The following is a 13,877-nucleotide window of genomic DNA, read 5'->3' as shown; positions in this document are numbered from 1 at the left end:
AGTATATGGTTTTCGGGTTATAAAAATAGAGAAAATTAGATAAGGGATTATAGCCAACTTACCATTACAAATACTACTAGTAGTTAAAAAATATCTGGAACAAAGTCTGACTAATAAATTTTGTACTATTATAGTAATATCTTAAAATCACAAACTACATTGCAATTACATGTACCATGTACAAGTTTTGACTAAATAAGTGAATGAAAATAATGTAAACTTCTATATATACTCTAAACTCAAATACAATGACATAATCTAGTTAATCTTATTTTAGATTAACCGTTTTTGTGTATAAAATGTATCATTTAGATTGACTACAATTAAAATGTAAGGTTCATTTATGTACTTTTATTACCACCCATAAAATAATACTCCCTCCGTCCCACAAACCGGAGCGGATCTCCTACACCACCTTTCCTACTCCATTCTTAATCCACACTCACAAGTTAATAAAATAATCCCACCATCATTTATATGTTATACGATTATTTTATTAAGTTGTGAGAAGTGGATTAGGAATGGAGTAGGAAATGTGGTGTATGATCACTTTTATCGTGGACACGAGTTTTAAGAAATGTAAAGAATAGTTGTTTGAAAAAGTTAGTGGAATATGCGACTCACTTTTTTACATTGGTTTTATAATTAAATGTGAGTTAAGTGAGTTAGTGGAATGTGAGACTTACTTATCATTTATCGTAAAAATAAAGTGTGATTCTTATTATGAGACGGAAGAAGTAGTATGTCAAATTATATTCTATAGTTCTCTCTGCAAAAATATATATACACAAGGCCGCTAAGAAAATAGTATAGTAAAAGTGTTGTCATACATCAGACATTGAGAGTGTCTGATATTTATACATGCAATTATTAGGAGTATCATATTGGTGCACATAGACAGATATTTTAATGCTTCTTAATCACTTTTTAATTGACAGTTACTGTAATTACATCAAGGATGACTTGACCAGTGTTATAGCAACACTCTTCACTTTCTTGACAAAATTCAAAGTGTCCCTACACCCATCGTTTCAAAACCTCCCACCATGTTATATGATTACAAGTTACAACAAAATAAAATTGAGCTAATGATAGGGTCAAATCACTTGATTCTAGATTTGTTTTATTATAGCTTAACTGGACCTAATTATTTATGATCTAAACCCTATAAATCATAAAATTACATATCATAAAAATTAAATTATAAAAAATTGATTTAAATTACTATACTATGTTTTCTCACGTAAAATTGCTAATGTTGGATTATATCCCAACTTTGTAAACCCTAGACTTTATATAAAATCCCACAAATAAATAATTATATAGATAGTTAGTGATGGAATTTAAATAATACTACTACGTTTTATAGACTAAATTTGCAGCACATGACTTGTCTACTAATAATGTAGGGTTTATGATAACAGTTTCTCATCGCGAAAACAAATGAACTGAACTTGTCTTTAGTGTCATAATTTGTTTGTTTGTTATGTAACAACTTGATGGTATTACAAAGAATTCTCTATATATAACCATTACATCATCATTAATTTACATAATATCTCGAAAAATTATAACCTTACTTACATTATATATATGCACGATATCTATTAGCTATCAGTCACATTCATTAATTATTTAATAGTAGTATAATAACATGTAAGTATTTTGAAATAAGAATTACTATAACTTGTCCAATAATATCATAAAAAAGTTCTAAAAACATTATTTCATAAGAATTACTATAACTTGTCTAATAAGTGATAAAATTATGCTTCAGGGGGAGAGCCAAGCTCGGACAACCGTTTGGCAATTGATTTTTTATGTACTCCTATAATGTAATTTTTTTTAACCCACTTGCTAGTTGCTATACATAGAAATATGATTTCATCCATCAAAATTTTTTTCATAAATGCAAAAGTATAATTCTATCTGTCTATTTTTTGAAAATTTTATCTTAGCGATCACTGAATGTTTTATTAGTAAAGTGGCGTTGTTTTAGAAACACATACATGTAATTGAATTATTTATAAAAAATACTACTCCTTAGGAGTATGATTTTTTAAAGTGTTGTCTACGATAATTTCTTTTAGGGTGAGATTTAAGATAATTAATCTCTCTCTTTTCTCATTTTCTCAAAAAACAACACGATATTCAGTCAATTTACTAGAATTATGTCTATGTGCAAGAAATTGCAAAACAGTGAAGAGTCCCTTGATTCGCTGACTAGGACACGTCACAGTGTCACTTGCCAATGAGTTATCTCCACGTGGCAATCCCATCAACGGTTGAGATCGTTCCGTAGACACCTCCCAATTGGAGACTATGATGATAGATTGATAGTAACAATATAGCGTCGCACAGTTTTCGTAAAAATGTTTGATAGTAGACAAAAAAATCTGATAAATAAAATATTGCAGTAGAATTATTAAACTATTAAATTGCATTCTTAAAACTTAAAAGGATAACTACATTTGTATTTTGATTATGTGTATGATTGATTTTATAAATAAAATAAATCAATTTATGTAAGTAGTATAAGTATTCTTTCCTTCCATCAAAAACAGTCTTATTGATGGAGGACATGAGTTTAACACAAACGTAGTAAATCATGAGAAAAAAATTAAATAATGTGGATAAAATAAGAGATTGAAAGAAAAAAAAAAGGTAATGAAAGAGTATGAGAAATGAAGATAAGTAGTACTAAATTAAGAGAAATTTTCCATTTTTAATAGCATAAAACTAATTTGATGGGAAGAAGAAAAACGGAAATATGAAACTACTAGTAGTAATTCCCCTGTCCCATAAAAGATGACATACTTGGGTAATGGCACGAGATTTTAGAAGATATTGTTTTGTGTAATAAGTATACGAGAGAAAATAGTATATTTATATTAATGTGAGAGAGAACTTTTTCCAATAAATGAAATGTGACATGACAAACTAAAAATGAAAGTGTGACATATATTATGGGACGGATGAAGTATTGTTTATGGGCTGGCACTACTATTTTTAGAATGGAAAGAAGAGCGTTTATATAATACTTTCCATGTTTTTAAACAATACTGGGAAAGAAGAGCGTTTATATAATAGTAGTTGCTCAGTTTTTTTCAAAAAATTGAAATGACATGAATTTTAATAGTAGTATAAAATTGGTAAAGTTAGAGAATTAGAATGGAAATGTGTGTTACTTAGTACAGAGTACCATATCAAATAATAAAAATAATGTGTTATTGATAATTTTAAATTTTATAAACTACAAGTACAAAAATCAAATCTCAGGTTGTTAATATTTTTCAGAATTTGAACTTATAAAAAAATAAACAAATACGTAATAATTTTAATATATTAAAATAAAATAAATAAATGTATATTAAGTAATCATCAATGTACTATGCTAGCTACACTATCAATTATCCTAGGCAAATATTTATACTTTTGTCGCCATTTGACCCCACAATCGTTTTAAGAAATGTATTCCCCGATCGATTTAAGAAATAAATTGTAATAGAAATTGAGTGAAAAAATTAGTGATTCTGATATATTCTGTAGTAGTTTTATACAATAAAATATAGGAGAGTGATTAATTATTAACTTATTATTTAATTGTTAACTACAACTAATTTAAGACCATAGGATTTTAGAAATCTTGTGGTCTACAATGGTCATGTGTAATTTCATTTTTTAATTTTTAATATTAAAAAGATAAATAGCAACTATCAAATTTAGGGTTTAGAAACACAATGTCAATACAGTGTATGAAATATATCAACACAAAGACATGACAATGTCAATACAATTTCATATTGACATTGTACAAGCATTGTATTGACATATTATGTGACGTGTATTGATATAAAACTGTTAACGAAATTTATAAAAATTCCCAATTTTTTTTTCAAATTTTGACATCGGAACATACGCAAGTGAGATCTCGTTAGAATCCTTATGAAATTATCTTTAATTTGATATATTAAATAGAGAAAATTATATGCGTTTTAAAGTTATGGAATATTTTTCAAAAGTTAGTTACAAACTACAATTAATTTGTTGTAAATTGACCTTAATGCCCTTATTGATGTTTTTTGTTGATCGTATTGATATTCCGGGGGTGATGATCTAGACCCTTGATTTGAATATCTATTATTTAATTGTAGTTAGCAATTAAGTATTTAGTTAGTAATATAACACTCCCCATAAAATATGAGTGTAAATGAGTTTATAAAATGTAGGTCCATTAGAGCATCAGCAATGGGGCGCCCTATAGCCCGCCCTATAGGGCACCCTATCCTCCGCCACATCAGCATTTTATCCTCATACCCTTCCACACGCAGTAGGATGCCTTATAGTCCGCCATATAGTTTTTATACTTCTATTTTGTATTTAATTTTTATATTTGCAAATATGTCAACCAAAATAAATAAAAAGCACCACAATTTAAAGGCAAATCCTACATTTACTTACTTAATTGAAAAAAACTTACAAAAGTGGAAATAAAAAACAAGTGCACTACAGATAAAGAGGCTAGTCAAAAGCATTCCCAACTGGTGCAAGAGATTCTCGATCATCTGCTTGAGGTATTCGGCTTCGGTCGAGTCGTCTGTCTGCCTGAGGGCATTGTGCGTGTCCAACAACGTCATCTAGTTGGCGGCCCTCACCAATTCCCCGTATGCATGTGCCGCAGCCGAAGGCGGGGCTGGAGCCGGGGGTCGTGGCCGGGTTCTGTGAGGTCGTCGCCTTCGCCTTGCCCTTGTTCTTGGCAGCCTTGTTACCAATGGGACGCCGGGAGGACACCGGTGTGCCGGAGCTCTCATCCTCGTACATCGGTTGGTTGAGGTCCATCGGAATTGCACCGTTGTAGTTGCTCGTATAATCACCGGTAGCTGTGTTCTTCGTCCTCTTCCTCGCAGACGAAATGTGCATAATCCTTCCTTGGAACTTCTGCTTCTCCTTCACGATGAGCCAGGAGGAGTAGTGCTTGAACTCGTCGTACAGTGAAATGTACGACGTGAGCGCTTTATCGCACATATCGTTCAAATTCTTGCCGCTACCCTGCTCCCTCAAGCACTTCGTATACTCCACCGAGAATAAATTGACCTGGTTCTTGATTTGATCACAATGCTTGCGCAGCTGCTCCCTGTGGCGCTTGTACGAGGCCGCCGGCTTGACTTCGTTGTAGCGAACATCGATGCGCTCCCAGTACGTGATTTGCCTTTGGTTGTTGGCAAACACCGGATCTTCTGAAATATCAACCCAACACTTTGTCAAAAGAACGCTTTCTTCGAGGATGTAGTTCGTCCTCCATGGGGCAACTCGTAGGCTCTGTGTCTGTTCCTCTTCTTCTTCTCCTTGGGGGCAGAGGTTGAGGCAGCAGCGGCGGAGGCGCGACCGCGGGTGGGGGACGGCTCCATGTCGGAGAGCCCGTACGAATCTGTGCTGAAATTCGGATCGTACTGGGTGTTGGAGTCGAAGGGGCGGTAGTCGTCAGGGTCTGTACCTGGCCATCATGCACCACCGCTGAACATCGGCAGTCCGTCGGGACTATTTGGATTTGGGAACTCACCCGGATTCAAAATTGAAAATAGAGGAAGAGAAGAGTGAAAATAGAGTGTGGAGAGTGAAAATGGAAGTGTTGATGAATTGTAGAATATATATAGATTTTGGAAGAAATAAAATTTTTTAAAAAAATAAAAAACGTCTTGCATCGTCTGCATGACCCGCAATGGGGCGGAAGATACCGCAGACGATGCGTGTTGAGAGGCGCATCGTCCGCGGATGATGCATCAGACATGATCCGCATGTCTACAGTGACGGACGATAGCACGCCCGATGCATTGGGCGGACGAGGATGCTCTTATGAGTATAAATGAGTTGGTAAAATGTAGGTCCACTAGTAGACATGAAATTTGAAAATTTTTGGGAAGAATTACAAATGGAAATTAATGACGGTATATGAAAAAGAAAGGAGAGAGAACAAAATACTAGAGTAGATGATAAAAATATATCGAGTATTTTATTTATAAATATACTATACCAAGAGACATCCATAAATAGAACTAGAGCGAGAAAGGGCTATATAGAGAGAGAACGTGTGAGCACACCAGCAAGCAAGAAAGCAGAGCAGAAGGGTTTTGGTGGCTTGGGTGCGAAGGCGAAGACTCCTCTTCGCATATAAACTCTAGCCCTTTGTCTGTCTGCTTGTCAATTTCTTCCACCGTTAAATCGTCCATGTTTCCAGTTTTGTTTCTTTCAACTCTCTTCTAGCTGTGTACCGAAGCTGAGGAAGAAAAGGAAGATTTCTTCAGATCTACATATTTGGTGAGTTGAATTAATAGAGCTTTCATTCATGTAACTGGACGATTTTGTATTAAAGATGTTTAATTTCTTAGATAGGCGAATGATTATTCTTCCAGCCGCCTTAATTTTAGTCGGCAGGATTGCCAATTGTAGCCTTCTTATGCATAGAGTTTGGAGTTTATTCGGGCGTTTAATCAGATCCGATTAATTTATCGGGTGCTGTGCTTGCAGCTACTTTTTTGATTTTAATGTCTATCGACATTTATTGTGGTTGGTGCTGAGTTAGTGGTAGCCGCTTCGTGTTTTATCCAGAGCTCGTTTGCTGTGGAATGATTTATAGTGTCTATAATCATGCTTTTCTTTGTTAGTGGTAATTTGAGTAAACTGTTAATCGATATCATATCATATCTATGTGGTTTTTTAATTTGGGCGACTGAGCTTGATTCGTGTTGAGTAAGTCAGCTAGTTAAATCTTTGATTTTTAAGATCTAGTTACTTACTGCTTTTGGGGTTTATGCTAGACAACTTCTTTCATTATTTGCCTTTCCAGATTATGGGATTGTTTAATTAGCTTTTTATGACCTTAGTTGGTCTTTTGCCTCTGCAGATTGTTATCTGAGGCTTGCTGGTGTCATGTATGGCTCCTTGATGTTATGACGTTGTAAATCTCTCTCCTTTCACTGAGATACCAGCGTTTCTTCTTTATTCACGTTTTTGGTTCTTTTGGAGGGTGGGAATTTAGATCTTGGTTTGCGTTGTTGATGATCCTTACTGGATTTTATACTATTTGCCACTTACTCACAATCAACTTCTGAGCTTGACATTAAAACATAGAGTTGGGGAGGGGAATCTCACACCTATCCCCCTCTTGGTCGCCTGCTGTGAGGGGAACCACCCTTGGTCTATTTCTACCTTTCATGTCTCCTAACCTTGATAGCCCTGTTCGAACAGATATGGCTGTGTCATTTTTCAAGAGTCCTCTTGGTGGCGGGGAGCACGTTCAAACCAACATGGTGGAAAGCAAACCCACGGGTAGGAGACGTGTTTTTGTACAAACTGAGTCGGGTTGTGTTTTAGGTATGGAGTTGGACAGGAGTGACAGTGCACATACTGTGAAGAGGAGGTTGCAGCTTGCTCTGAATTTTCCCATTGAGGAGAGTTCATTGACATTTGGTGATATGGTTCTTAAAAATGATTTGAGTGCCATTCGGAAGGATTCCCCTCTCCTGTTGACAAGGAATTTCCTCCACAGAAGCTCGTCAACTCCCTGTTTGTCGCCCACTGGTAAGGACATCCAACAGAGAGATCAGAGTGGGCCAATTGAGATATTGGGACACTCATCTTGTTTTGCCAAGACAAAAAATCTAGTCAAGGAAATTGTTAAGGGAATGAAGAACGGTGTTGATCCACTACCTGTTCATAGTGGTCTTGGGGGAGCGTATTACTTCAGGAATGTCAGAAGTGAGTGTGTTGCTATTGTTAAGCCCACGGATGAGGAACCATTTGCACCAAATAACCCAAAGGGCTTTGTTGGCAAAGCTCTTGGACAACCTGGCTTAAAGCGTTCTGTCCGGGTTGGGGAGACTGGGTTCAGAGAGGTTGCTGCTTATCTCCTTGACTATGATAATTTTGCAAATGTTCCGCCTACGGCATTAGTGAAGATTACTCACTCAATCTTCAATGTCAATGATGGTGTTGGGGGAAACAAACCCCAGAACAAGAAAATTGTTAGCAAGATTGCATCCTTTCAACAGTTCATTCCCCATGATTTTGATGCCAGTGACTATGGAACTTCAAGTTTCCCTGTTTCAGCTGTGCATCGTATTGGGATTTTAGACATTAGGATTCTTAACACAGACAGGCACGGCGGTAACCTTTTAGTTAGAAAACTTGATGGCATTGGGCAGTTTGGTCAAGTTGAATTGATCCCCATCGATCATGGCCTTTGCTTACCTGAGAGTTTAGAAGACCCATATTTTGAGTGGATTCACTGGCCTCAAGCTTCCATTCCTTTCTCTGATGATGAACTTGAGTACATAGAAAATCTTGACCATGCTCGTGATGCTGAGATGCTACGAAGTGAGCTCCCTATGATTCGAGATGCATGCTTGCGTGTCTTGTACCTTTGTACAACTTTCCTGAAGGAAGCTGCTGCACAAGGTCTCTGTCTCGCTGAGATTGGTGAGATGATGAGTAGGGAGTTCCGCAGTGGTGAGGAAGAACCAAGTGCGCTCGAGGTTATATGCATTGAGGCGAGAAGGCTTATGGCTGAAGAGCTGTCGTCTCCAAAATCTGGAGCAGAATTTGTTGATGATTTCCAGTTTGACATAGATTTTGAAGGTGGCCATGACTTCACCCCAAAATTCTCCACGGAAGACTTCATGGGAGCAATGCCCTTGCATTTTGGGTTTGGAAGTGTTAATGGCCGTATGCCTCTTTCCAAACTAGAGGAGAGCATTGATGAAGTGGAAAGTGAAGGAGAAGAGGAGAATGGGTTTGTTAGCGTTCCACCCTTGACAAAGAGTAAAACTATCCCGAAGCTGTCAATGTCTCTGAAAAACACCAGCTTAAGCGAGAAAAACCCGAAGTTCCCAAAATTCTCGGGAATGAAGCCTGATAATGGTTATCATACTAGTTCCTCATCCGGACACCACCGAAGTGCAAATGAGCAGCTCCCTCCAAGCGCGAGTTTCATAAAGCTGGCAGATATGAACGAGGAAGAATGGGGAGTGTTTCTGGACAAGTTCCAGGAGCTTCTGAGGGCTGCTTTTGCCAACCGGAAATCCATCAGTCCTAGCCAGAGGCAGAGGCTTGGGACTTCTTGCAAGTTTTGAGGTATGAGAGTGATAAATTTGCAGGCTTGTTGAGCTACTGTTGTAGCTTTAGATATCTTTATGCTTTCTCCGTTTGAGTCAACCTTAGGTCGGAGCAGCGGCGATAGACAGTGATGTGTAAATATTCTTTGAATCAAAGGCCAAAGTAGATTTGGCGGCATTTTTTCTTTCTTTGTAAGCTTTTAATTTTCTTTTGTTTCTTTGGGCCATGGAATATAAATAAAATGTTGAACTTGATGCAATGTATTGTAAATATTAAATCATGCTTGTGGTAGATCTTGTTTCCGTAGATGCAAATTGGTGGGAGATATTGGGAAAGTGTTTTTGGTCAATTATTGGGGGTGGAGAAAGGGAATGTAGATTTAGGTGCAGGTCTCCATCGACAGCTGGGCTTGAACAAGAGACCTGAGCTGAAAAAATTGACCTAAAATGGGAGCAGATAAAAATTGAAACGATAATGTTGTTTGGATGGTTGCTATTTGCAGACGTGGTGTGGGTGTGGCGGTCTAATCAGTGCGGTGGCCCCTTGTTTTTTGTTGATTAGCTTTGGTTTGGATATTTCTTGTACAAGTTTGCCTTGCTCCAGTTTATTGTTGTGTGCATGTATTCTAATTTTATTTTTTAGGCAAAACATATCCTTTAAGTCCTTTTACTTTGATTCTTTATTTCACTAGGTCCTTATACAATTTTTTCGTTTTAGTAAGTTCTTGTACTTTTTATATTCGATATATTCCAATCATTATTTAATGGAACCGTTAACTTTTCCGTTATAAAATAACACATCATAAGTTAATTATTTAAATATATTTCATCTAATATCCTAGTTGGAAAATATGAACATAACATAAAAAAAAGATCCGTCGTCCGCTCCTCTGCCCAGATCTGTCGTCCCCACGGCTTCTCCATCCTCGTTACCGGCTCCGCCGGCTTCGTCGGCTCCAAAATATATCATTGGAACCAAATATAAATTAATATTCCAACTTCAAATAATCAAACAACAAATTTCTTTTAACGATTTGGAATTCTTTAGTTTTTTTTTATTTTTGTTTTTATCCTTTTTTTATTATATTTATGTTATGTTCATATTTTTCAACTAGGATATTAGGTGAAATATATTTAAATAATTAACCTATGATGTGTTACTTTATAACGAAAAAGTTAACGGTTCCGTTAAATAAAGATTGGAATATATCGAATATAAAAGTACAAGGACTTACTAAAACGAAAAAATTGTATAAGGACCTAGGGAAATAAACAATCAAAGTATAAGAACTTAAGGATGCGTTTTGCCTTTTTTTTATCATAGATTTGTATTGAATTTAGTTAGAGATTTAGAAATCTAATTGATAATATTGACTGTTTTAATTAGAATTAATGCACCATAGAGTTTGATACATTGAACATTAGGTTGTGATCAATTGAGATTTTTTCGCCTAATTGAGAATTGAGATGCATTATCAGCCACTCATTTTTATTAAATGAGTAGTCTAGAATTTGTCACATGGAAAATATTTTTAGATTAAGTAATTATGAAAGGGCAGAATGGTAATTTCATGGTACATTTTATTCAATAAATATTTTTTTTATTTTTTCTTATTTTTTTAAAATTTTTTTTGTCAACTACATATACAATTCATGTCAACTCCACACATATAATGTAATCTGTGTACAATTCATGTCAACTACACAATATAATGTCAAGTATATATACAATTCATGTCAACTATACACATATAATGTCAACTATAAGTTGTTGACATTTGATGTGCAGGCTATTGACGATAATGCCCCCGAGTTAACATAATCTACTTGCAGTTGATATTTTGAAAATGTTGTGGATGAGTGGCTGAAAATGCATCTCAATTCTTAATTTAACTAAAAAATCTCAACCTAACGGGACCTTTGAAAGTAAAAACAAGTTTTTGTCTTATTTGGATTCCAATTCAACCAAAAAGTGATGGGTCTCCCCATCATAGCTGGGCACCCTGGACCCGGCCCATCGTGACCCAATTGTTTTTGCTTTCTCATTCTACTTTTATTACAAATCCTACAAATCCGTTGTGGCCATCAGAAGAGATTTTTTTTTTCTTTTAAATAAAGGGTAACAGTAGCTAATATTATTAATTCCAAAATTGAATAACGTCGGCATAATGGCATGAATGGCGAGGTATTTATATAGTTCGGTATTAAAGAATAAAAAAATAAATATTATAGACTAAAATCGTAAAATGATCATATGTTTAAGACAAAAAATGGACTTTGCTCTTTAATAAATCCTCAATGTATAATAATTATATTCCAAATAATAATAACTGATAGGTACCATCCCATTCTCAGGAGAATAAGTTTACTACATCTGTACATGATAAACTTGCAAACAATAACACAAGTAACATAATCAGATAAACACATAATTAATTAGTCCTCTAAATAATTAATCAGACATGCCTCCATGGCCTCTCTGCAAGGCTCACACACTCACCATGCCTGAAGCAATCAACGAGATGATCGATGGACATCCCGGCCGCCTGCATGAACGAGTAGACGATAACGGGTCCCACAAGGCGGAACCCTCGCCTCACCAAGTCCTTGCTGATGATCTCTGCCTTGGGGCTCCTCAGTGGGACACTCTTTGGGTACTTGAATCTATTGTTCATAGGTTTGTAGCTCACATATTCCCACATGTAGCTGCTCAAAGATCCACATTCTCTCACAACCTACATCACAAAAACATGTAGTACTATTTCTCAATTTATATCACATATGTTAATTGTGTCTAATTAAGCCTTGTTAAATAAAACTTGCCTGGGTTATGCATTTTGCATTGTCAACAATACACCTCACTCTGCATTCTGCTAAGGTTAGCTCTTTGTTGGAAGCTATCTCAATGATCTCCTTTTCTCCCATTTTGCATACAATGTTGGGATCAAAGCCACCAAAAGCTTCTCTGCATAATCATCATTTATCAACATTTTATTTCATAACAACGCTGTAATTAGTTATTACAACATATGTTATAATTAACCTGAGAAGTTCTCTCCTTTTAAGGATTTCAGTCCAGTTGAAATCCATGAGCATTCCACACATTGCAAGAAGCTCAAACAACTCACTGTTTTGACATGATGTTAGATAACATATGTACACAATAATATAAATTTGCTAAGATATTATACATATATATAGCTTAATTACTTGTCATCATAAACTGGAACTCCCCAACATTCGTCATGGAACTGTACATACACTTTGTCTGTGCATAAGCATTAGGTTTATGTTAGTAAAAAATATCTAAGCAGCTTATCCAAAACCAAGAATATAATCATTGATGCTGAGGAATAAACAATGTTGTTCTACCTACTACTTACTTATTAGAGCGCCGGTCCAAAAAATAAAAAAAATATTTGGAGTTGGGATAATCATGCCTTTTTGGAATCACAACCACTATATACTAGATTAGTACATAAATCAAATTAATATGTATTTTTGCCAATGATTGCCACCTCCTCAAGATTTAGCTTTTCTGCCAGTGATGCATGGAATAGATTCCAAAGGTAAAATTCAAATATGGTAAAAAGTAAAATTCGATGACAGTGATCAGCTCCTTACAAAGTTAATTTTAATCAAACTGATTATGTTAACATGAGCTTTTACTTATACTAGTCATAAACAAGAAAGAAAAGAAGAAAATGGATATGACTTATGACATAGTATTATCAAAACCTTACCACTGTTTCTAGTAATCCAGTTGCATCTCCTTGGACCACCTTCTTGATTAGGAAGAGCATCTGAGGTAGGGTGCAGCACTATTTTAGGCAGGGGGGTCGTCTCTCTCCGTTTAGAAGGGGCGATGAGGCGAAGGGCTAATGATATCTTGTGATCAATAGGGGTGGAAGAGTCTGTCAAGGTGGAATCAGTTGAGTTCTGAGACAGAGACAGAGATAGAGAAGATAAAGAAAGCGCGGAGCAAGTCCTTTGCAGGGCGATGGGGTATATTTTCCTCGAAAATAAGTTAGTGATCGGCTTATCCGGCTTCTCCCTCAGGGAGCAAATGTTCCTGCTCCTCTCCATGGCATGTTTCTTCACATACTGCTTAGACATACTAAAAAGTGCTTGGACTTTGATGTGTCTAATCAAGATAAATTTAAGCTATAAATTGAGATGTCATAGAGTTTGGTAGGAGCAATGTGGATTTCTTAACTCAGATTTATCTTAAATTGCTACTTTATTTTTAAGCAAGAGACTAAATAAAAGCTTGTTAATTAGTAGCTGAAAATGACACCTGATTTTCAGCCATTACCAGCAAAGATTCTTGTTCTGGAAACTATTATGAAAACCTGCCTCAGGTTGGAAATGAGATTAAAAAAATCAAATTAAGTTTAAACTAAACACCTGTTGCAATGGTTGACAAGAAATGTCAAAGTGGAACTTAGTTTGTGTTTAGGTGTGATCATTACAAGTAATATGATATGTTAGAGCATATGAACTAGTCAGATAATTAAACCAAAAATCAAAATCAGCTGAAGTGAAACATTATTATACTAATCAAAATCATTGAACCAAGCAATTATGTGAGGACTGTGGATTAGCATACTTTATCAACATCATTAGACCCTTAATTAAGCTTTAAATTATATGAAGAGGTGGATGTGTATTATACTTATGTGCATATTTTTGATGATGATAACTCTTTGGTTGAGGTGTTGGTCTCAGCTCTCAATTGAACTGGAATTGGTCCGATGCTAAACTTAA

The 13,877-nt window shown here is 35.6% G+C and overlaps 3 protein-coding genes across 4 annotated transcripts in view; 1 reads left to right on the top strand and 2 right to left on the bottom strand.

Moving 5' to 3' along the window:
* The window catches only part of LOC121766686 (glutathione S-transferase T3-like), a 33,569-nt gene extending 27,772 nt beyond the window's left edge, over nt 1-5,797 (bottom strand). Inside the window, exons 1-2 of the mRNA XM_042162954.1 lie at nt 5,736-5,797; nt 4,820-5,428 (exon numbers count right to left, since the gene is read on the bottom strand). Of these exons, the coding sequence (XP_042018888.1) occupies nt 4,820-5,428; nt 5,736-5,797 (671 nt within the window). The remainder of the gene's footprint in view (nt 1-4,819; nt 5,429-5,735) is intronic.
* A 249-nt stretch (nt 5,798-6,046) lies between these two features.
* Nucleotides 6,047-9,402, top strand: LOC121768476 (phosphatidylinositol 4-kinase gamma 7-like). 2 transcript variants are annotated; one of them, XM_042165016.1, is made up of 2 exons: nt 6,047-6,315; nt 7,246-9,402. In XM_042165016.1, exon 2 carries the CDS (start codon nt 7,248-7,250, stop codon nt 9,126-9,128), a length of 1,881 nt encoding a protein of 626 aa, XP_042020950.1. In that variant the 5' UTR covers nt 6,047-6,315; nt 7,246-7,247; the 3' UTR covers nt 9,129-9,402. The 2 variants fall into 2 exon arrangements, with proteins under 2 accessions (XP_042020950.1, XP_042020949.1); XM_042165015.1 differs by having other exon boundaries at nt 6,902-9,402.
* Nucleotides 9,403-11,367: 1,965 nt separating this feature from the next.
* Nucleotides 11,368-13,299, bottom strand: LOC121767447 (probable GMP synthase [glutamine-hydrolyzing]). Its single transcript, XM_042163711.1, has 5 exons — nt 12,854-13,299; nt 12,321-12,378; nt 12,154-12,237; nt 11,934-12,075; nt 11,368-11,845 (listed from the first exon to the last, which is right to left on the bottom strand). The coding sequence occupies exons 1-5, from the start codon at nt 13,224-13,226 to the stop codon at nt 11,567-11,569; spliced, it is 936 nt and encodes a 311-aa protein (XP_042019645.1). The 5' UTR covers nt 13,227-13,299; the 3' UTR covers nt 11,368-11,566.
* Between the last annotated feature and the right edge of the window lie 578 nt (nt 13,300-13,877).

This window comes from Salvia splendens, chromosome 15 (assembly GCF_004379255.2).
Source record: "Salvia splendens isolate huo1 chromosome 15, SspV2, whole genome shotgun sequence".
NCBI classification, from domain to species: domain Eukaryota; kingdom Viridiplantae; phylum Streptophyta; class Magnoliopsida; order Lamiales; family Lamiaceae; genus Salvia; species Salvia splendens.
This window is presented reverse-complemented; position numbering and strand designations above follow the sequence as displayed.